Source organism: Salmo salar, chromosome 28 (assembly GCF_965601325.2).
Source record: "Salmo salar chromosome 28, fSalSal1, whole genome shotgun sequence".
NCBI classification, from domain to species: Eukaryota; Metazoa; Chordata; class Actinopteri; order Salmoniformes; family Salmonidae; genus Salmo; species Salmo salar.
The window spans coordinates 31,131,086-31,156,308 of record NC_138318.1 but is presented as its reverse complement, the minus strand read 5'-3'; the positions used below and the strand labels follow the sequence as shown (position 1 = coordinate 31,156,308).

At 41.4% G+C, this 25,223-nt stretch overlaps 1 protein-coding gene across 1 annotated transcript in view; it reads right to left on the bottom strand.

Moving 5' to 3' along the window:
- LOC106589820 (ribosomal protein S6 kinase alpha-2) overlaps nt 1-12,162 on the bottom strand; it is a 47,279-nt gene extending 35,117 nt beyond the window's left edge. The window contains exons 1-5 of the mRNA XM_045710383.2: nt 11,714-12,162; nt 6,337-6,453; nt 5,963-6,044; nt 4,847-4,927; nt 1,707-1,786 (exon numbers count right to left, since the gene is read on the bottom strand). Of these exons, the coding sequence (XP_045566339.1) occupies nt 1,707-1,786; nt 4,847-4,927; nt 5,963-6,044; nt 6,337-6,453; nt 11,714-11,812 (459 nt within the window). The 5' untranslated portion in view covers nt 11,813-12,162. The remainder of the gene's footprint in view (nt 1-1,706; nt 1,787-4,846; nt 4,928-5,962; nt 6,045-6,336; nt 6,454-11,713) is intronic.
- Nucleotides 12,163-25,223: the final 13,061 nt, after the last annotated feature.

Genomic DNA, 25,223 nt, shown 5'->3' with positions numbered 1-25,223 from the left:
TACAGAAGTTCTTCTTTCAGCTCACTCTGTATACAGTACATGGACATTCAGAGATGCTGAATAGCAAGATTAAAGCAAAACCAATTAAGGTAAACCAATGTCATTCAGAGTGTGGTTGGACCCAATCATAGAGGCGGCAGGTAGCCTAGTGGTTAGAGCGTTGGACTAGTAACCGAAAGGTTGCTGGATTGAATCACCGATCTAACAATGTAAAAATCTGTTGTTCTGTCCCTGAACAAGGCAGTTAACCCACTGTTCCCTGGTTGGCTGTCATCGTAAATAAGAATTAGTTCTTAACTGAATTGCCTAGTTAAATAAAGCTAAAGAAAATCAGCAGCCCATTCATTATTAAACACACACATTGACCAGGCTATTGATCACTGGGGGAAATGATTTGATGAAGCTACACTCCTGTCAATGGCACCATGTTTTGATTGAATCAGACGGACCTAATGTTTTGAGTCGCAGAACTAGTGCTGAAGCATTGGAGAGCGAGCATGCATGATGGATGAAACACCTACTTGGCTCAAGCTCTGAAATCCCTTCACAGGGAGGCTAAATATAATGGTGGCTGAGAGGCATTTTTTACATTGGTCGTTGTGGTGCACAGTGATGGCCCCAAAGTGGCATGATGAATCGCTGTGCTGAGAAGTGTCATCAATAGCTCGGCATTGAACATATATAATTGACCATCAGAGCAGAATGTCATGAGGGCAGAATGCCATTCGTCTACACATATATAATATGCATTGTTGTTGTTGTTGTCAATAAAGGCAAGAAAACCTATATACTGATACTTCAAGGGCCATGATTTAGAAATGACATGTTGGAATGGTTTTTACTCTATTAGTCAAATTACCATGGCTGTTGACTCATTGGTGACCAATTAAATAAAAATGTATCACACAAATTGTGAATAACTCGAAATATACTGTAGCTATTCAATCACAGGGACATGTGCACCAAGAGATTTAGCATTCTAAATGTGCCCACGTCAATTGGAGATTGATTGTGTGAACTGATTGTGTGAAATTTGATTAATGATGCAGTAATTATAATCAATGAAATTATAATCAGGGCGCTGCTGCTTTCTCGAAGCAACCTTTTAGGATTTGCTGTGGTGGCTGTCTGCAAAGTTGTTTCCGTGGGTTGCAAAAAGTCAAAATTACCATGACACATTCTTAATTAAATGTAAAAGGCTTTGAAAATAAAATGATTGCGGTACGCTCAGTGTTCAGTTGACATTTCACAGAGATACGCTTGTTTTTGTCAGAACTCTTCTAAAAAGAACAGGAATCTTGCATTAATATGAAAACCGTATACTAAAATATGAAAATACCATGTTATGTCTCAAAATCGATATCTATCTTACCTCTATATTGTTTTATGCCCTCCGAATTTGAGAAGAAAGATGACGAGTTCAACCGTGAGCCTGTCAGTTAGCCTTCATTCTCGCACAGCATCCAGCCAAGCTGTGACTATAATGTGGCCTCCATTCATTTAGTCATCCTAATATTGGCCATCCTACAAGGGTAACAACTCCAATAACTTTTGAACGGATTATGATAGAGACATTCGTTTCTTTTACCCATTGGTCAAATGGTGTTTTGATTGGAAACACTACATCATGTGGTGATTGAATGCATTAATAAAACAGTGAATTAGGGAGCAGTAAGCCCTCACAGTGAGTAACATGACTGACTGACCTCTTTGGAAAGCCGTGTGAAGAGGTCTCCCCCTCGGAGGAAGTCTAGAATCAGATACAACTTCCCTTCCGTCTGAAAGGCTGGGCCAAAACAACATCACAATGGTCACTCAACACATATTATCCTTCGCTACATGACATGGAATAAAAGGAAAACACTCTAAATGTGAATTAGACTTTTGTGAGAGGGTGTACTGCTTCAAGGCATGCGTGACAAGGGAAATCTTTCTTTCCTGGTCTAATTTTGAGATCAAAATGTAAATAGAAAAACAGATAATATGGTCTCCTCCTCTAGAACTGCTTTTATTTGGCTTGTTGAGTGCATCTGTTTACCAGGGGCTGCTGTGGCAATACTCAGAGCAATACTCTCTGTTTACCAGGGGCTGCTGTGGCAATACTCAGAGCAATACTCTCTGTTTACCAGGGGCTGCTGTGGCAATACTCAGAGCAATACTCTCTGTTTACCAGGGGCTGCTGTGGCAATACTCAGAGCAATACTGTCACGTCCTGACCAGTAAAGGGGCTGTTTGTTATTGTAGTTTTGTCAGGGCGTGGCAGGGGGTGTTTGTTTAGGGTGTTTCGGGGTTGTTTGGGTTATGTTCTATGTTAGTGTATTTCTATGTTATTTCTAGTTGGTCTATTTCTATGTGGTGTTTATTGGGTTGACCTTCAATTGGAGGCAGCTGCTTCTCGTTGCCTCTGATTGAAGGTCCTATTTATAGGGGTGTTTGTTCTATGGGGGTTTGTGGGTAGTTATTTCCTGGTTTAGTGTTTGTTGCACCTGACGGGACTGTTTGGAGTCGTTTGTTTTGTATACGTGTTTATTTTGTTTTCCTTCTTCAAATAAAAAAGAAGATGAGTATACATTTTCCCGCTGCGTTTTGGTCCACTCCTTACGACAATCGTGACAGAGCTACCCACCACCAACGGACCAAGCAGCGGAGGAAGGAGCAGCAGCAGAGCTATAAGGAATCATGGACATGGGAGCAGATACTAGCGGGAGAAGGACCATGGGGAAACGTTATGTGGGTACACGAGTGGCAAGGAAGCCTGAGAGGCAGCCCCAATAAAAAAAAAATTGGGGGGGGGGGGGGGGCACACGGGAAGATTGGCTAGGTCAGGCAATAGACCTGAGCCAACTTCCCGTGCTTATTATGGGGAGCAACGGATCATGAGAGCACCGGTGTATGCGGAAGTGTGCACGATCTCGCCCATGCGCACGCACAGTCCGGTGCGAGCGATCCCAGCTCCTCGCAAATGCCGTGCTAGAGTGGGCATCCAGCCGGGTAGGAGTATGCCTGCACAGCACATCTGGCCACCAGTGCGCCTCCTAGGCCCAGGCTGCCGTGCTCTACGCACGGCAGCCATCAGGCCTCTGCACAGCCCAGTTCGCCATGTGCCAGCACTCCGCTCGTGCAGGGCTACTGTTACCATCCAGCCAGGACGGGTTGTGCAGGCGGTGTGCTCCAGACTGCCGGAGCCTACTCATGACCCAGTGTATCTAGTTCCTGCTCCTCGCACTAGCCTTGAGGTGCGTGTTTCCAGTCTGGCGCCTCCAAAGCCAGCACCACGCACCAGGCCTACAGTGCGTCAGCCCAGTCCAGTACGTCCTGTTCCCGCTCCTCGCACTAGCCTTGGGGTGCGTGTCTCCAGTCTGGTACCTCCACTACCAGCCCCACGCACCAGGCCTCCAGTGCGTCAGCCCAGTCCAGTTCGTCCTGTTCCTGCTCCTCGCACTAGCCCTGTGGTGCGTGTCCCTAGTCTGGCGCCTCCTAAGCCAGTCCCACGCATCAGGCCTTCAGTGCACAGTTCCCCGTCCAGAGCTTCGGCGACAGTTCCCCGTCCAGAGCTTCCGGCGACAGTTCCCCGTCCAGAGCTTCCGGCGACAGTGCCCCGTCCAGAGCTTCCGGCGACAGTGCGCCGTCCAGAGCTTCCGGCGACAGTGCCCCGTCCAGAGCTTCCGGCGACAGTGCCCCGTCCAGAGCTTCCGGCGACAGTGCCCCGTCCAGAGCTTCCGGCGACAGTACCCCGTCTAGAGTCGGCCCTCCAGTCCGGAGCTCCCAGAGTCGTCCTCCAGCCCGAGGTCTCCAGCGACGCGCATCCGCCCGAGGTCTTCAGCGATGCGCCTTAGTCCAGAGACTTCGGGAGGGGTAAATAATAATAAGCAGTAGCGGGGGTGGACAGGTTAGGTTGGGGAGTAAGGCCGGAGCCTGAGCCACCTCCGTAGTAGGAAGTTGGGGAGGGGGGTGTGTAGCACAAGAACCGTCAGTGACGGTGGCCACCCTTCCCTAGGGGATTCTTTTTGTGTTGGGGTTTATTTTTATTTTTTGTTGTTTAAGGTGCATCTGGGGTCTGCACCTTTTGGGGGGGGAGGGGGGGGGGGGGGGGGGTGTACTGTCACGGCCTAACCAGTAAAGGGGCTGTTTGTTATTGTAGTTTTGTCAGGCCGTGGCAGGGGGTGTTTGTTTAGGGTGTTTCGGGGTTGTTTGGGCTATGTTCTATGTTAGTGTATTTCTATGTTATTTCTAGTATGTGTTTATTTTGTTTTTCCTTCTTCAAATAAAAAATAAGATGAGTATACATTTTCCCCCTGCGTTTTGGTCCACTCCTTACGACAATCGTGACAAATACTCTCTGTTTACCAGGGGCTGCTGTGGAATTACTCAGAGCAATACTCTCTGTTTATCAGGGGCTGCTGTGGAATTACTCAGAGCAATACTCTCTGTTTATCAGGGGCTGCTGTGGCAATACTCAGAGCAATACTCTCTGTTTACCAGGGGCTGCTGTGGAATTACTCAGAGCATGCTGATAAACAAGGAGGTAAGGTGCTTTGAGATGAGTGACGGCTTTCGCTGTCTGAAGGGCTCCAGACGTCACTGAAATGTTTAGAGAGACGTGCCAAGCTTTATAAAACGCTTGGAGAGTTATTCAATGCAAGTACCAACTACATTTAATATCAAAATGTGTTTCTGTCTGATGGCTGATGTCTGATGGCAGACCCATTCTAACAACACCTAAAAAAAGACTATCTGGTTACATAATTATCTGCCTGTTTTAAAAACAGGGTTTTCAGTTCAGACATGTCAGTGTCTGTTCTATGTATGTGTGCCAGTCAGAACATGGTTGCGTCGATGAGCTCACCGTAATGGAGTTTGACTATGAACGGGTGATTGACTTCAGCCAGAATATCTCTCTCCATTTTGGACCGCACCCGATCTCGGACTGAAAAACAGACAAAGCATATCAAAGTAGCAGTAATGAGTTAAGATACTTGTAGAACTGAATAGATGTTGACGAAAGCTATACATATTCAAACCCTTACAGTTGGGCCGGTATCCGATGATACTGTATAAAATACCTCAGGTTCGAATTTCTATACTGTCAAAACTGTTGAAACTATGAGACCTCCCAACCACGCATGAGTAAGGCCTTTCCCTCACTAGTCAGCCACTTATCTGGTCCTGCAGTGGGAACATCGTAGTATAATATAGACAGCTGCTTTCTGCTAATCTATCTGCATTACCTAAGCCTTCTTCCTAGGTCACCTGTGAAATGGAAGTCAGCTACTTCCTTATGAATTATTTTGTGTTAAAATCGTAACACTGGAAGCCTCCCCTCAAGCACCTGTACTGCAATGCAGAATATTATGCCAGTTTCCTCTTGCAATGGCTCTCTGCTTTGCAGTGAGGACACTCCTGCAGCTGCGCCTGTATTATGTAAGCAAGGAGGACATCATCTCAATTTCCTAAGACAGGGACAAAAGGCTACATTTCATTTTTTAGAGCTGATTAAAAAAAGTAATATTTTTGACTGAGATTTGCTGAGTATAGGAAACATAATATATATTGTTTTTACTTATGTAGAAAAAACAGTTTGTCTGGATAGGGACTTCAATCATGTCTGTTTACTGTAATAATCAATAATTTTAGTCATTTAGCAGATGCTCTTATCCAAAGCGACTTACAGGAGGTTAAATGCCTTGCTCAATGGCACATCGACAGATTTTTCATCTAGTTGGCTCAGGGATTCGAACCAGCAACCGTTCAGTTACTAGCCCAACGCTCTTAACCGCTAGAATCTTCCTGCCCCAATCATACCCTGATCATTTTACTGTAATAATCAATCATACCATGATCATGTCTGTTTACTGCAATAATCAATCATACCCCGATGACGTATGTTTACTGTAATAATCGATCTTAGCAAGATGGAGCTGATGAAAAACATCCAACTCTTCGAAAGTATCATAATAAGTACCTTTTAGCGTTGCTTTCCTTAACACTTTCATCGCATAAAGCTGTCCTCTGTCAGAGCCTCTGATTTTTCTCACCAGGAACACCTGTGGATGAGATTAATATCAAATCAAATCAAAGTTTATTGGTCGTATACACAGATTTGCAGGTGTTCTAGCAGGTGCAGTGAAATGCTTATGTTACTAGCTTCAACAGGGCAGTAGAATGTCTCTCAAATACAATACTAATACACACACCCAAAAATATCTGAATATCCGATTGCAAAAGTAACAGTAATGTCAGATTGAACAGTAGGGGAAAGGGTCACAAATGTATAGTACACATACAACACAGAGTAGGTATAACATACTGTAGATCCAAACACCTTAATATGCTTACCTTTCCATAGGAGCCTTGGCCTAGCACTTTCAGCAGCTCAAACTGAGAGGGGTCTGCCTTTTCAAATCCCTCTTTGGTGTGCTGGCTGATGTCAATCTCTTTCAGGATGCCATCATCCTGCAGGGAAACAAATGTTCCACATATCAAACCAAGCAAGTGACGACAGGAATAGAGAGAACACCCATGTTGTTCCAGAGACACCGGGAGAGCCAGAGAGAGGGATTTAGACAGATGTCCAACCTGGGGAAGTCCCATTTTATCAGAGCCAACAGAGACTCGTCAACTTTAATGACGAATTGAGATGGCACAGCCAGCATCACGAGTAGACCAGAATAACCAGAAGAAACTAGGCATGACTATGAGGATAGAACGGTGCTACCACACTCTCTGCCCTTAGTATCCTCAATGTCCACACATATCCACGTTAACTGGTAACAATAGGAGGGTTTGAAACAGGTGTTGAAGGCTACCAATCAGACGGTGACCTTGGCCACAGAACCACCGAGGTATAATAAGAACCAGCCAGTAGTCCATCCTGTTCCCCTCGTGTCAGGGGAGATTAGTGTGAGCACATTTTGCGTGAGTGGGGCTGTGTGGCTGGCAGTAGAGCGAGCGCTCTGGCTATTAATGCTGTCTTCATGACGTGCCTCTGAAATGTGCCGACCACAGCATGTGAGAGTCCTGCCCTGACCGTCGCTGATTGATGCAGAATCTGTCACGCTAACACAGCTGAGAGCCTGGTAAAAACCGACCTATCCCACTTCACAGCAAAACAAATACAACAAACAGTCACATAACCCTTTGTATACAATACGTTGTTGGGATGGAATAAAAAGGATGCTTTTCAAATCCACACATGCAGATTTGTCTCTTCTGATGTAGGTTAATCTATAGCTTCTCCTCCTCTATACCGTGTTGAACACAGCATTGAATAGGAAGAAAATCATGTATCATGTGGATTTTCAAGAATCAATGGGTTAAGGATGACCTCTGTGGGGGCTCTAGAAAAGAATAGATAATAAATGAAACAATGGGATTAAGAATGCTCCCAGTCCATCTGTAGCTATTCAACATGTCAGTTCCATAGGGACAGTGGGCTTGTCATCCTATCCAAACCTCCAACACCTCAACACTCTGCTGTTCTAACGGGAATTAGTCATGATGCCTTGTACAAGCAGTGATATCCCACATTAAACAGTACACTATCTATTCATACTAGTTAAAACACCTTTAGAATAATTGGTAGTAAACTGTACAATTTTAGACTACAGAGAATGGCTATTATTATCCTAAAGATCAAACAAACGTTACGAGGAAGAAAAAGCAACAATAGTCCTACAAATCAGAAAGAAAGCGAGTAAAGGATTTGACCTAGTTCCACATAGCAGTATTTCACACTATTCTAAAATACTGGAATGGAATAGAATGAAACATATTCCTGTGAGGGGAGTCTACCAGGTAGTATTAGTAGGTTTTTACAGTATCCAATCAGTCTGTTGTTAAATCAGTCTTTTTGAAAATAAACTCTAATGATGATTATCTAATTGAATCAAAAAGTATAAACAACCCTTGCCCAATTACTACTCTTTGCCAATAAACATGGACAACAGCGTGACATATTGCGTAGTGTATCCTGAATACCACGGTTTGTTATCTGGGTCAACAGCTTATGATGGTGTGTATTTCTAAATAATCTCTTTGACTGAAAAGGTAAACTTGGCAAAATGGCTCAGTTAGTTGGATCATGGTGCTTGCAATACAATAATTGTGGGTATGATTCCTACATGGTCCACATGGATAAAAACATCTGGTAAATGCTTCCGCTCAATAGTAGCTTGGTAGTTCTAATGTCAACTCTGATCGCACCTATAACAGTTTACTATTGGTAGTTCTAATGTCAACTCGGATCGCACCTATAACAGTTTACTATTGGTAGTTCTAATGTCAACTCTGATCGCACCTATAACAGTTTACTATTGCAGACAATCACCATGTATTCCATCCCATTCATGCTGTTTGTAAAGTCTGATCCTCCTATTTGGAAGTAGCCTGCCCTACACCATGTCAAAGTAGGAATAGAGTTAAATGTTACAGCAGTAGTTCATCTCTCCCATTAATAATCTCAGTATAATAGAATAAAACAGTCAAACAGTCCTATTAGTGCCAGATTCTTCCTCCTTAAGAAAACTCCGCCTTCCAGAATCATCCTTGATTTCATAGGCCTGGGTAAGGTCAAATGTAGACGTTTTTATCTCAATATCAAATCATTTCTGGGTAAGAATTAAGTACCTTACTGTGGTTGTTTTCAATTAAAATCATATTTTAAAAAAAATACTGTAGCTTCTTAGCAAAGAGCAATTTCTCAAGTAAGAATTTTGCTAGGACTGTCTGGGAGGGGTCTGAGTCGGGAGGGATAACTGAAAACTAGCTGTTATTGGCAAAGAGGTTTAGAACTCTTTCTTATTGGTCTATTAACTAATTTACCACCTGGTGATGTCACCAGGCAGGCCAAAACTCCTTCCCACGAAAACATGGTTCAAATTTCAGGCAGTCTTTTCAAACAGCTCTAAAAAGGGCATTATCATCATTTACCCAAGTCCACAGTATTATTCCAACCTCAGTCTGGAAACATATATAAAACACAGGACAATCACGTTTTTGACTGCACTGGGACTTTAAAATAGATATGCTGACTGCAATACCTCTTTGGCCTCAATATTGATTGGCGCCATCTTTAACTGATGGAGTTGGTCAGTGCCACACATCTGTAAACACCCTAGTCTCAGGCCTAAACAACATGTTTTCTTAATGACATCTAGCTACAAGGCTATGTCTTCATCCAAATATATAGGAATTAAGTATATATTAATGACAATATAATGAAAAGCACATAATGATTTGCTAAATAGCATCAATTTCTTGTGCGATTCCTGATACAGCCAGGATTACTCATGAGGCAATCATACCCCATGATGTCACGAGCACTCATATCTAAATCCATCAGCTATTGTTTTGAAATATTGTCTCCATATATTTATTTGTATGTACAGTAAGTTAATCATGCTTAGTATGCCTCAGTGTATTGCAGATGATTTCCAGACTGATTAAATGTTTGGTGGAACCTAGTATGAAATATTATGTCTTTGTGTGTAACGTGGATTGAGGTTTTGTACATGATGGTTCAATCAACGTTGTTCTACAACATTTCAACAAAACAATTATATGTGATGGAAAACTGATTGGATTTGCAAAAAGTCATCAACTTAAGGGAATTTCGTCTTTTTTTTTTACACAATGTTTAACCTAAATCCAATGACATGATGAAATGTGTTGATTTCACGTTGAATTCACAGTAGTTGACAACTCAACCAAATGTACATCAAAAGTAGACATTGAAATGACGTCTCTGGCCAGTGGGAACATATTATCTCAGAGAGGCTGGTCGGTCTGCACATCTTGTTATGACACAGTCAGAAAGGATTACAAAGAGCCATCAAAGTGAATCTCATTGCTACTGATAACTGCACACAGACATAGAAGCATTCTGTAACACAAACAGTCACAAGCAGTGACATATCTATAACCCCAAGCAATGTTTACACCAGGGATGGGCAACTTTGATGGAGGTGGGGGCCACAAAAACGCTAAACTCATCATGAGGGGCCACAGTTGCTCACGGGTCTGCGTAACCACACTTTGAGAATCTTTGACCCTCTTATGAGGTCTTAACTTTGAATTCATTGAGGCAGGTATGTCAACACTGGTCAGTTTAACAGCAAGTTACTTGAAAGCTCAGCAAGAAAGGACAAAATTGAATGACAAAGTGTTCACAGCGGTTAGAAACTGTTTCTAGAATACGTAGAAAAAGAGGATACATATGCGGTTAAATTGAGATAGAGAATTTGCTCTGTGTATTTGCATGTCAACTTCGCAAAAATGAATTTACATGTAAATTATCATTCAAGTATTTTGTATGGTATTGTATAGTATGGTACAGAGTTCAGCCCATAGTAATTTAATAGGATATACTGTATGTGTTTCCACCACTTTAGAAGTTATCTAACTATGCGAGAATCCCTTGTTGTGCCTTTAACCATCGGCCAACATTCAGCACCATGGACAGTACCACAATCAACGCAAATGGACAAAAGACTGATTGCAAATTCAGCCCCATGGCCGCTGAACAGCACCGTGTCCAGGTAGCTTTGCAATATGGTGAATCAAAAGGTGAAGATTACAATCTCCTGGGTCGTGGTTGGATTGGGTAGGTGTGTCTATTGTTCCAATTCCCCTTTGTAAATTGTAAAAAACTAGGCCTACAGAATAAAGTGAAGATCGTTGGAAATCGCTCTACTGCTCTCTTGGTTTCCTGATTCAATATTTTCGTCCACATCTAATAAATAATGAATTATTTTAAAGGGTCAATCTGCTGTTAAAACAATAACAAAGCGGGTCAACAGCGTATGGATGGGGCTGGAGAAATAGAACCTCTCCCAAATTCATAGATGGGGCTATACATGTAAGGACTGATCATCCATGGGATCAAAATGATAGTTTTGATGACATTGTTTACAAGCTTATATTTTGGATTTTGATGGGGTTTAACAGTTGAACCTAGCTCACGAGGCAAAATAAGTTATATTCTTCAAGAATCAATAAAAGTAGCCCACATAAAAGTTAAAAAAAATGTCCCTAATAAACAAATTTGCAAATAGGTCTAGCTACACCAAACCCAGAATGCATTAAGCCTATATTAGGTTTAGCGTTTTTAAATAAAATCTCAAAATTAGCTACAATCAAGAGAGCGCGGCAGGGAATTTATTCAACAAGCAAAGCAACTTAGTCCATGAAATATAATATTGGCTTGTAATAGTAGAAACATACTCAGGTATCGTGATTGAATTCATTTTAAGGTCGCTAGGTAAAGACAACAACATATCACAGTCATAGTAAGTCAAACGTTCCTGAATAAAGCAGCTATCAGCAAAGTCAGAGCTAGTAAGACAAGACAAGCGCAGGTGTTTGCGCAAGAAAGGCGGGAACACCTGTAGGCCTATCCGTCGGATTCAGACTTGTTGTGGCACAGCAATACCAGGCTATACAGAATTCAACATGATTATTTTAGCATGAAAATGTTGCGCAATGGTAGGTTATAAAGCTTGTCAAAATAATGAAAATGTACTGGCAAGTGTAGCCTAATATCATGTCAGGTGTATAACAACAAAACAACACCTGTAAGGTTCCACAACACTGCCGACAGCCTACCACAATATCATTGAGTGACAGCAGTTGCTGAATCACACCATTAGCAAACAGTGATTCTACGTTATGGCGCACACACGTGACACAAAATAGCAATACACAACAATATACTAACCTCTAATCTGCAGAGGTTCGCGCTTTTGGACCGTGACTTCTTCCGAAGGTAGACGGAAAACCATCTCCTAACTGTAAATTTCCGCATGTTCGTGTCCATTGCGCCCTGCTTCAGATCTGCATTTCAGATCAGCACTGGCAGTTTATAGTTTATATTTGCTCAACAACTATAGATCAGCAAACAACAAAAGGGATTTAGCGTCCTCCCAGTCACTTCTAATCCATACTTCCTATACGGCAGATAAACAGCCACCAGGAAAACCTTTGCGATTTGGTCACTGTTGACACCGCCGCAGTGTCTGTCCTTCCTTGCTACCGCGCAATGCTTTGATTTGACAGTGGCATCCAAGCAGCAGTGATTCTGGCGAGTGTCCTCAGCACCCGCCGCTATCTCTTGCGTCCCGCTGAATCAGCACGTGCAGTGAGTGATGCAATGTGAGGCGAGCGACGGCTCCCTTCCTCCTCCCCAACATTCGGATTCTTCTTTTCGCGCCCAATCAAACAGGACGTTCACCGTTGGTAGTCTTGTAGAAAACTCCCCTTCTCGATCAAGAGAGAGCAGCTAATCCACATGTTCATGATGGTGGACACTGCAGAGAGCAGCATGCAATGTTGTTGTTGTATGATGCCCAGTGAAATGCTGAGGTCTCATCTGTCATCATCAGGCATGTTAGGGATGCATGGACCACAGGGGAATGTGTGGTAGTGTTTATAAAATGGTTATAAGAAGCTGATTAGGTTAAGACAAGGCAAACCACGTTTAGGATGCCTGTAATATAACCTGTATACCCCATGGGTTACATTTTGTTGGTAAATCAGTCAATTGAAATGGATAAGCCATTGCATAAAGCTGGATCTTGATAGTGTGCATTGAGAATCCTAATTGACCTAGGACTAGCACATTATATAATGTACATTAGATTATCAATATGGCAGCCATTAGGAGAAAGCGCCATTAGGCCTATCACCTAACCCCATGACCTAGCCTTTTGGGGCCCTAAGCAAGATTTGGTTGCCCACCCCACACACTTTTAGTGGCCCCCCCTTTTCAAGGTGGAGAGAAAAATGTATGTTTTACCGTACATTTCCTGCAATTCTACACATTTAGCCATGGGGAGTATATTTTCTTAGCAGTTTTAAAGCAAGCTTTCCGCAATTCTACACATTTGCCATGGGGCGGAGAGAAATGTTTGCAATTTTGTTACAAATTTCTCTGCAATTCTACACATTTCTCAAGACTTATGTCATGTTAGTGATATCTGAGTGAGAGTGACTAACACAATCAACGGAGCCTTCTGAAGGTCAAGGCCCCTGGGCACCTGCCCTGCATGCCCGGTCAGTATTTGACCATGATTACTACATGTTTAGATAGTGCCTTCAAAAATTATTCACACCCCCTGAACTTTTCCACTTTTTGTTGTGTTACAGCCTGAATTTAAAATTGATTCAATTGAGATTGTGTGTCACTGGCCTACACAGAATACCCAATAATGTTATGGCAAGCCTAAATAAGTTCAGGAGTAAACGTTTGCTTAACAAGTCACATAATAAGCTGCATAGACTCACTCTGTGTGCAATAATAGTGTTTAACATGATTTTTGAATGACTACCTCATCTCTGTACCCCACACATACAGATAATTGTAAGATCCCTCAGTCGAGCAGTGAATTTCAAACACAGATTCAACCACAAAGACCAGGCAGGTTTTCCAATGCCTTGCAAAAAGGTTACCTATTGGCAGTGTGTCAGATGCGTCGATGAAAGGTGACCAAAACGCAGCGGGTATAGTGCTCATCTTCTTTTATTATTAATAAAGTGAACACTTAAACGAAAACAACAAACCGACAATCAACAGTTCTGCAAGGTACACAGACTATACAGAAAGCAACCACCCACCAACCCAAAGGAAAAACCAGGCTGCCTAAGTATGGCTTCCAATCAGAGACAACGAAAGACACCTGCCTCTGATTGGAAACCATACTCGGCCACACATAGAAAAATTAACATAGAAAAAGAAAACTAGAACATATCCTCTGGAAACAAACAAACCCCAAAACACACAGAAACAACACCCCCTGCCACACCCTGACCATACTACAATGACAAATGACCTCTTTACTGTTCAGTACGTGACACAGTGGTGTAAAGTACTTAAGTAAAAATACTTTAAAGTACTACTTAAGTAGTTTTTTGGGGTATCTTGTCAGGCGTGTGCGTACTGGTGGTGAAGTCAGGTGCAGGAGAGCAGAGAATTGTGAACAGGCGCACACTTTATTATGGCAGGAGAGATATACAGATGGACGCAGCTGCGTCAAAAACCTCCTCCAGCCAACAAGGCAAAGTGTATAGCGCGCAGAAATGTCACACAACATAAATGTATAGCAATAAAAATAAGCTTTGTGAAAACACATGGAAAATAACAAACGCTTAGCCTAGTGCGTACAACATGTAACACACAAATAATTTCACACCAAGACATGAGGGGGAACAGAGGAATAAATACAATTAGTGTGATTGGGGAATGCAAACCAGGTGTGAATGGAACAAGACAAAACCAATGGATAATTGAAGAATGGAGCGGCGATGGCTAGAAAGCCGGTGACGTCGACCGCCGAACGCCGCCCGAACAAGGAGAGGGGCCGACTTCGGTGGAAGTCGTGACATATCTGTACTTTACTTGGCTATTTATATATATTTTTACAACTTTTACTTTACTACATTCATAAAGAAAATGATGTACTTTTTACTCCATAAATATTCCATGACACCCAAAGTTCTTGTTACATTTTGAATGCTTAACAGGACAGGAAAATGGTCAAATTCACGCAATTATCAAGATAACATCCCTGGTCATCCCTACTGCCTCTGATCTGGCGGACTCACTAAACACAAATGCTTTGTTTGTAAATTATGTCTGCATGTTGTAGTGTGACCCTGGCTATCCTTAATTAAAAAAGAAAATTCTACCGTTTGGTTTGCTTAATATAAGGAATTTAAAATTATTTATACTTTTACTTTTGATACTTAAGTAAATATAATTGCAAAAATGTACTTAAGTATCAAAATTATATTTAAAACCAAATACTTTTAGACTTTTACTCAAGTAGTATTTTACTGGGTGACTTTCACTTGTGTCATTATCTATTAAGGTAACTTTAGTTTTACTCAAGTATGGCAATTGGGTACCTTTTCTACCACTGCCAATTGGTAGATGGGTAAAAAAAGCAGATATTGAATATCCCTTTGAGCATGGTGAATTTATTAATTACACTTTGGATGGTGTATCAATACAATAAAGATACAGGCGTCCTTCCTAACTCAGTTGCTGGAGAGGAAGGAAACCGCTCTGGGATTTCACCATGAAGCTAATGGTGACTTTAAAACACTTAGAGTTTAATGGCGGTGATAGGAGAAAGCTGAGGATGGATCAACAACATTGTAGTTATGCCACAATACTAACCTAAATGACAGAGTGAAAAGAAGGAAGCATGTACAGAATAAAATATTCTGAAACATACATCCTACAAAAAATGTGGCAAAGAAATGAATACAAAGCGTTATGTTTGGGGCAAATCCAAAACAACATCACTGAGTACCACTCGTCATATTTTGAAGCATGGTGGTGGCTGCATCATGTTATGGGTATGCTTGTCATATGCAAGGAGTAAGGAGTATTTTAAAGATAAAACAAAAAGGAAAAGGGCTAAGCACAGGCAAAATCCTAGAGGAAAAACTGGTTCAGTCTGCTTTCCAATAGACATTGGAAGACAATTTCACCTGTCAGCAGGACAATAATCTAAAACACAAGGCCAAATATACACTGGAGTTGCTTACCAAGATGACATTGAATGTTCCTGAATGGCCTAGTTACAGCTTTGACTTAAAATCGTTTTGAAAATCTATGTGAAGACTTCAAAATGGCTGTTTAGCAATGGTCAACAACCAACTTGACATAGCTTGAAGAATAAAAAATATTTTTGAAAATATTGCACAATCCAGGTTAGCAAAGTTCTTAGAGACTTACCTAGAAAGACTCACAGCTGTAATCGCTGCCAAAGGTGATTCTAACATGTATTGACTCAGGGGTGTGAATACTTATGTATTATGTATTACTTATGTAAATGAAATATTTCAGTATTTTATTTTCAATACAGCGCCAAAAAATCTGGGGGTTTATGGGGTTATTGTGTGTTGACGGGCGAGAGAAAACAAATATTTAATCAATTTTGAATTCAGGCTGTAACACAACAAAATGTGGAATAAGGGGTATGAATACTTTCTGAAGGCACTTTAGCTGGCTAGACTAACTTACCAGTCTAAAATGTTTTTGCTGACATGCTAATTGAGTGATTGTCAGTGACTGACATAACAAGAGAGAAACTGCTGATGTACCAAATTTAGAAATTGCACCCTGTGTATTCTACTATTCTAACTCTCAATAGTAAGTTGAGAACCCGACTGAGTTCCTAAAATATTATTATTATTTACTTTTTTGTCAGGGGCCCCCTAGCGGCTGGTGGCCATAAGCGACCTCTTATGTTTCTTATGCCTGGAGCCAGCTCTGCCTATGACCTGTCTCTATAGAGGCCTACCACCTAACCCTATGACCGTGGCTATAGAGGCCTACCACCTAACCCTATGACCTGTGTCCATATAGACCTACCACCTAACCCTATGACCTGTGTCTATAGAGGGTCATCACAGGGCATTTACAAATACATAAACAACTTTGAATAGGCTTACTGTGTAGAGATTGTTTATGAAATCATGTATTAGGCCTACAATATAGTGAGACTGTCTTTGCAGCTGTTTAAAGTTGTACCTAAGCCAAAGCTCTAAACAAGGAAGGAAATGTATGTACAAATCTGATGATGCTTACATAGTCACCCTCATTGAAACCTTCAAATATAAAAAAAATGTATCCTTCTGCATGTGCAGCTTAGAGGTAACGAAGTGAGAAATACCCAGGGCACAGTGGATTTCATTTTTTTCAACACTCAGATGCTCCACATTCATTAGAGCATGCACTGCAAAATGCTTATATGAACATCCAGACATTGCCTATGTCTGGGACTGGTGGGATTAGATTGCACTTGTATCAGAAGTACAACCAAACAGTGGCAACGGTTGTTACCGGCCTTATAGGGATGCTTGCTTTCGTTCTCCCTTCCCTGTGGCTCAGTTGGTAGAGCATGGTGTGTGCAATGCCAGGGTTGTGGGTTTGATTCCCACAGGGGGCCAGTACAAAAAAAATGAAATGTATGTATTCACTACTGTAAGTCGCTCTGGATAAGAGCGTCTGCTAAATGTAAAAATGTAAAATGATAAAGGGGACAATGCCTCTGAGAATAATCAGTTATATACTGTACATAATTCTGAGGCTATGGGAGGACATCTCTGATCTGATCCAGAGGCCTTGGGAGGACAGGACACCAGAAGCTGTCAGAGCACATACACAACTTTCCATACACCTGTATATTAAAACTTCTTTGGGATCGGTGTCCCGTCTACGGAACGGTTGAGCTAACGTAGGCTAATGAGATTAGCATGAGGTTGTAAGTAACAAGAACATTTCTAAGGACATAGACATAACTGACATTGTCAGAAAGCTTAAATTCTTGTTAATCTAACTGCACTGTCCAATTTACAGTAGCTATTACAGTGAAAGAGTACCATACTATTGTTTTAGGAGAGTGCACAATTTTGAACATGAAAAGTTATTAATAAACAAATTAGGCATATTTGGGCAGTCTTGATACAAAATGTTGAACAGAAATACAATGGTTCATTGGATCAGTCTAAAACTTTGCACATACACTGCTGCCATCTAGTGGCCAGAATCTAAATTGCACCTGGGCTGGAATAATACATTATGGCCTTTCTTTTGCATTTCAAAGATGGTACAAAAAATGTATTATGTTTTACTAGATCTATTGTGTTATATTCTCCTACATTCCTTTCACATTTCCACAAACTTCAAAAAGTGTTTCCTTTAAAATTGTACAAAGAATATGCATATCGTTGCTTCAGGGCCTGAGCTACAGGCAGTTAGATTTGGGTATGTCATTTAAGGTGAAAATTTAAAAAGAGGGGGGGATCCTTAAGAGGTTTAAGAATCCTGACATTTTGACCAAATCTTACCATGAACAAATTATTGCAGTTTACAAAGACCAAATGTAGTACTCTCTTCCATAAAGCTTTTACATTTTGTCAGCTTCTACAGCTGCTGTTCATTTAAAGCAGCGCCATACTTTTATAGTTGACAAGGCTTGCATACATTGCAGGTGGTCTGTCTACAGTAAATGTGAACATTTCCATATTATCTAATTCCTTTGAACATCACAATGCATGACTTATCTCTGCCTCTGGCCATCTGCAGACTGACTGCAATTCATTACGCCTTGGTGGGTGGGGCCATCTGCGGGATTGACTGCAATTTATTATGCCCTGGTCGGTGTGATATTTGCAAGTACAAACAGAAACGTCTAAGTGATCCTGCTAGAATCTGTCCGTATGTTAATATCTGTGAAATGCTAAAATAACGAGATAATGAGTCATCCACAAATGTGGCACTGGCACACAACATCATACCTAGAAAAAGCCAAAGCCTGAGTGCACGCTTTAGACTAGATTGTCACGGAGTACTGTCTGACAAAGATAATAGTATTAGTCTCAAAACCAATCGTTCATATCTATGGAGAGTCACTGCAGTGACTATATTAAGTACCGGTGGCACTTCAAAACAATGTCAGGATTTGAAATGTAAACCCACTTTAAAAAGTCAACACCTTATTTTGCAATGACAATGTCAAGACTTCAAAGAATATGCTTTAGTGCTTTCTTTATGCCTCCCAAAGTTTTTAGGGATTGTAGTTTTTGATAAAACAAAGACTGTAAAATCACCAGTAATTCAGCTTAAAATGTGTTTAATTTAGGAAATCTGTTCCGAAGTATTCCCACAAATAAATACAAAAAGAGACTTGTTCGTGTCTCAATGTAATCAAAGTATGACATTATCGTTACTTTCAAATACAATCGTTTTTTTTGGTGGTCTATTTGCCGTGTACAAATTATTACAATTATGTTCCGGACCCCCCACAAATATCATCCTTCGGTTACACCTGCTTTAATGGATATAAGCACCTAACATGTTCCCTTTGGAGCAACTGTATAGCAAAAGTGTTGCTGTCTGTTCAACAAAAAAAACCAGAGAGGATATCATTCAAAAAGCTTTACCATGTCTGTATTGACATACCCGCTTTCCATACAGTAATTTACCTGGAAGGGATTGAACCATCTTGGTTTCTTATATCTGACTGGGATTCTTGATGCAGCACTGTTCCCCCTATTACAGTAAATCTTCCTAGTTGAAATAATGTTCTAAGCATCTGTTCAAGAAGACACGCTATGTGGAAATTCTTCATTTTAGATTCAGGGGGTGTGAAAAACCATTCAGTCATCACTTCAGTTTGTACAACAGCCATTAGGACAGCATATAATTATACTGGACTTGATCTCACTCTGAGAACACAGATGGAATGTGGGAGTTATCATGCAAACAATTCCTCATAGGTTCCACACAACACCAGCAGGTTCTATCTACTATACTTACATTGCCAAGACACATTGATCACATCCAACAAGGCGAGTACAGTACATCAAGCTGTGGATCCTAAACCATGCTCCTTCCAAGTATGTATTGCATTTTTACAATTCAAAACTTCTGGAATACACTGAAGAGACTGTCACATCAGCAACTTTTTCAAATATAGTGCCTATAGAAAGTCTACACCATCCATTCAAAAAGTCCACCTTTTGTAGCCTTAGTGGATTTGGAAAGTAGTCAGACCCCTTGACTTTTTCCACATTTTAGTTACGTTAACACCTTATTCTAAAATTGATTAAATAGTCCCCCCCCCCTCATCAATCTACAGGCAATACCAGGTTTTTAGACATTTTAAAACAAAAACAAAAAAGTTAAATATCACTTTTCCATTAGTATTCAGACCCTTTACTCAGTACTTTGTTGAAGCACCTTTAACCTCTAGGGGACCCCTTCCCATTCTTATCCCGTTAACGGGATTGATTTTGACAACAGCCAGTGGAAAATCAGAGCGCCAAATTCAAAACAGCTAAAATCTCATAATTCCATTTTCTCAAACAATCAACTAATTTACACCATTTTAAAGATAAGACTCATTAATCCAACCACATTGTCTGATTTCAAAAATGCTTTACGGCGAAAGCATAAAATTAGACTATGTTAGGACAGTTCCAACACAAGAAAAACCACACAGCCATTTTCCTAGCAAGGACAGGCGTCACAAATACCAGAAATTCAGCTAAAATTATGCACTAACCTTTGACGATCTTCATCAGATGACACTCCTAGGACATTATGTTACACAATACATGTATGTTTTGCTCGATAAAGTTCATATTTATATCCAAAAACAGCATTTTACATTGGCGCGTAATGTTGAGAAATGTTTTCCCTCCAAACCTCCCGGTGAATGAGCACAATGAGCACACATATTACAGAAATACTCATCATAAACTTTGATCAATATAGAAGTGTTATGCACAGAATTATAGATACACTTCTCCTAAATGTAATCGCTTTGTCAGATTTCAAAAAAGGTTCACGGCAAAAGCACAATTTGCAATAATCTGAGTACAGCCCAGAAGACACCAATAACAAGCAAACAGAAACCCGCCATCTTGGAGTCAATAAAACTAAGAAATTACATTAGAAATATTCACTTACCTTTGATTATCTTCATCAGAAGGCACTCCCAGGAACCCCAGCTCCACAATAAATGTTCGATAAAGTTCATATTTATGTCCAAATAATCAATTTTGTTCGCGCGTTAGGTTCACTATCCAAATCCACAACGCGCATGCTTACTTAGTCCAGACGAAAAGTCAAAAAAGTTATACTACAGTTTGTAGAAACATGTAAAACGATGTATAGAATCAATCTTTAGGTTGTTTTATCATATATCTTGAATAAAATTCCAACCGGACCTATCCGTTCTCTTTAGGAGTGAATATGAACTCAGCTCGCTCCCAAGTCCTTGCGCGTGACTGAGCCCATGCCTTATAATGGGACACCTACTTCCTTGTGCTGTTATTCCCAGCAAATTCACCATAGAATCTTCAAACACCGTTCTAAAGACTGTTGACATCTAGTGGAAGCTTTAGGAAGTGCAAAATGAACCCTAAGTCACGTACAGTACAGTCAAGGCAATCACTTGAAAAAACTCCAACCTCAGATTTTTCACTTCCTGCTTGACTTTTTCTCAGGTTTTTGCCTGCCATATGAGTTCTGTTATACTCACAGACACCATTCAAACAGTTTTAGAAACTTCAGAGTGTTTTCTATCCAAATCTACTAATAGTATGCATATTCTAGTTTCTGGGCCAGAGTAGTAACCTGTTCAAATTGGGTACGTTTTTCATCCAGCCGTGAAAATACTGCCCCCAACAGGTTTTAACAGCGATTACAGCCTCAAGTCTTCTTGGGTCTGACGCTACAAGCTTGTCACACCTGTATTTGGGGAGTTTGTCCCATTTTTCTCTTCAGATCCTCTCAAGCACTGTCAGGTTGGATGGGGAGCGTTGCTGCACAGGTATTTTTAGGTATCTCCAGAGATGTTCAATCAGGTTCAAGTCCGGGCTCTGGCTGGGCCACTCAAGGACATTCAAAGACTTGTCCCGAAGCCACTCCTGCTTTGTCTTGGCTGTGTGCTTAGGGTCATTGTCCTGTTGGAAGGTGAATCTTCGCCCCAGTCTGAGGTCCTATAAGGGCACAAGGCGAGACCCAGATGCAGACACGAGAGGCAGATGGTTTTAGTCTTTGATATTTATTAATAATCCAAAAGGGGTAGGCAAGGGAATGGTTGTGGACAGGCAAAAGGTCAAAACTAGTTCAGAGTCCAAGAGGTACAGTGTGGCAGGCAGGCTCAAGGTCAGGGCAGGCAGAAAGGTCAAGCAGGCGGGTACAAAGTCCAGAAAACAGGCAAGGGTCAAAACCGGGAGGACTAGCAAAAGAGAACAGAAAAGGCAGGAGCAACGGAAAAACATGCTGGTTGACTTGGAACATACATGACAAACTGGCACAGACAGCCTGAAAACACAGGTATAAATACCCAGGGGATAATGGGGAAGATGGGTGACACCTGGAGGTGGTGGAGACGAGCACAAAGACCAGATCAGGGTGTGACAGGTCCTGAGCGCTCTGGAGCAGGTTTTCATCAAGGATCTCTCTGTACTTTGCTCTGTTCATCTTTCCCTCGATCCTGACTAGTCCCCCAGTCCCTGCCACTGAAAAACATCCCACAGCATGATGCTGCCAACAGCACCATGCTTCACTGTAGAGATGGTGCCAGATTACCTCCAGACGTGACGGTTGGCATTCAGGCCAAAGAGTTCAATCTTGGTTTCATCACACCAGAGAATCTTGTTTCTCATGGTCTGAGAGTCCTTTAAGTGCCTTTTGGCAAACTCCAAGCGGGCTGTCGTGCCTTTTACTGAGGAGTGGCTTCTGTCTGGCCAGGCTATGGTAGAGTGGCACGGCTTCTGTCTGGTCACTCTACCATAAAGGCCTGATTGGTGGAGTGCTGCAGAGAGGGTTGTCCTTCTGGAAGGTTCACCCATCTCCACAGAGGAACTTTGGAGCTCTATCAGAGTGGCCATCGGGTTCTTGGTCACCTCCCTGACCAAGGCCCTTCTACCCCGATTGTTCAGTTTGGCTAGGCGGCCAGCTCTAGGAAGAGTCTTGGTGGTTCCAAACTTCTTCCATTTAAGAATGATGGAGGCCACTGCGTTCTTTGGGACTTTCAACGCTGCAGAACATTTTTGGTACCCTTACCCAGATCTTTCCCAATTCCTTCAACCTCATGGCTTGGTTTTTGCTCTGACATGCACTGTCAACTGTGGGACCTTATGTAGACAGGCGTGTGCCTTTCCAAATCATGTCCAATCAATTTAATTTCCCACCAGTGGACTCCAATCAAGTTGTAGAAACATCTCAAGGATGATCAATGGAAACAGGATGCACCTGAGCTCAATTTTGAGTCTCATAGCAAAGGGTCTGAATATAAGGTATTTCTGTTGTTTATTTGTTATAAATTTGCAAACCTTTCTAAAAACCTGTTTTCATTTTGTCATTATTGGGTATTGTGTGTAGATTGATGAGGACATTTGTTTATTTAATCAATTTTAGAATAAGACTGTAACATAACAAAATGTGGAAAAAGTCAAGGGGTCTGAATACTTTCCGAATGCACTGTATACTGTAGCCTGGAATTAAAATATTTGTTTTCCTTTATTGATCTACACATCCTACCCCACAACATCGAGGTAAAAAAAATATTAATAAATAAATATAATATGAAGAATTTTTGAAAATAAAAAATGAAATAGCTTGTTTGGATAAGTGTAATCGCAATCCTAATTTAGCTCAGGTGTAACCAATCACCTTCAAAATCACACACCAAGTTCATTGGCCTCCACCTGTGTTAAATTGTAGTGATTCACATGATTTCAGGATAAATTCAGCAGTTGCTGTAGCTTCCCTCTGTGGGTAGTGAATTGCAAAGCAAACACTCAACCATGAGCACCAAGGAGCTGGACGGTGTATACCTTGCCTTTATCCCTCCAAACTGGATGACCGAGCAAGTAGAAGACTAATCAGAGAGGCTACCGAGAGTACAATGGCAACTTTGAAAGAACTACAGGGTTTTATGGTTGATCAAAGTGGTCATGTGACAACAATATCAAATAAATGTATTTGTCACATGCTTTGTAAACAGCAGGTGTAGACTAACAGTGAAATGCTTACTTACGGGCCCTTCCCAACAATGCAGAGAGAATTATACATATTTTTTTTTTTTTTAAATAATAACACGAGGAATAAATACACCCCCCCAAGCATGCCACAAATCTGGCATGTTTGGTAGGGTGGCAAAAAGGAAGCCATTACTCAAGAAAGCACATCTTGAATCCTGTTTGAAGTACGCAAAAAAAAAAACTCAGGAGATTCTGTAGCCATGTGTCAAAAAGTTTTGTCTGACGAAACTCAAATTTAAAATGTTGGTCTAAATGCAAAGCGTTACGTTTGGCGCAAACCCAACACGGCACATCACCCAAAGAACACCATCCCTACTGTAAAGCATTGTGGTGGAGGATCATGTTATGGCAATCAGGGACGGGCACTTTATGGAGCAATGTACAGAAAAGTCCTTGAGGAAAACCTGCTGACCTCTGCAAGAAAGTTGAAACTGGAACGGAAGTTCACCTTTCACCATGACAACGCCCGAAGCAAACAAGCCAAAGCTACAGTGTAGTGACTAAGGAATAAAAAGGTATATGTCCTTGAATGGCCCATTCAGAGCCCTGACCTAAATCCAATCAAAACTTTGTGGCATGACTTGAAGATTGCTGTCCATTAACGATCCCCAAGGAACTTGACAGCTTGAACAGTTTGTAAAGAAGAATGGTCAAATATTGCCAAATTTAGGTGTGCAAAGTTGGTAGTGAGCTATCCCAACAGACTCGCATATATATATATATATATATTATATTTATTTTTTTTCCACACAAAAAACCCCCAATTTCCTTAAAAGTGTGCAGTATGGTGTGTAGATAAGTGTGTGTGTGTGTGTGTGTGGGGGGGGGGGGGGGGGGATCCTTATTTAAATGCATGAAACTGAGGTACTGACAACAAAATGTGAAAAAAGTTCAAGGGGGTGTGGACTTTCAGTGCTGTTTTTCGGATCAGAGCTGGTGCTGTGTTCGGATCAGAGCTGGTGCTGTGTAGATAAGTGTGTGTGTGTGTGTGTGTGTGTGTGTGTGTGGGGGGGGGGGGATCCTTATTTAAATGGATGAAACTGAGGTACTGACAACAAAATGTGAAAAAAGTTCAAGGGGGTGTGGACTTTCAGTGCTGTTTTTCGGATCAGAGCTGGTGCTGTGTTCGGATCAGAGCTGGTGCTGTGTTCGGATCAGAGCTGGTGCTGTGTTCGGATCAGAGCTGGTGCTGTGTTCGGATCAGAGCTGGTGCTGTGTTCGGATCAGAGCTGTGTTATTATGCTGAAGAATGACGATATAGCTTTTTTTTAAGCATTATTTTCTCAAAGATTTGGATTTTGGGCATCAGTGCTGTGCCTCCTGATAATAATTAGGTGCATGTTTCCTCTAGGATCAGACTATGACAGATACAAATCAACATCAATAAAGGAAACTAATAGAAATCAGTGATGAGGTTGTGTGCCAGCCAAAACTAAATCTTGCACTACCTAGACACCCATTAGTAAGGAAATAGATTTTCAAGAAAAACATGTTAATTTCAGTGCCTCATTGAGTTAAGCACCCATGTGATTTAACCACCTGATGTGTTGTGCACTGAAGTCCACAAGCAAAGGGAAAAGGTGAGAGGACGGAGAGCGCGTAGATGCGAGAAGGAATTCTAAAACGAGCAAAATGATCATGCCGTTTGTATGTGGCTG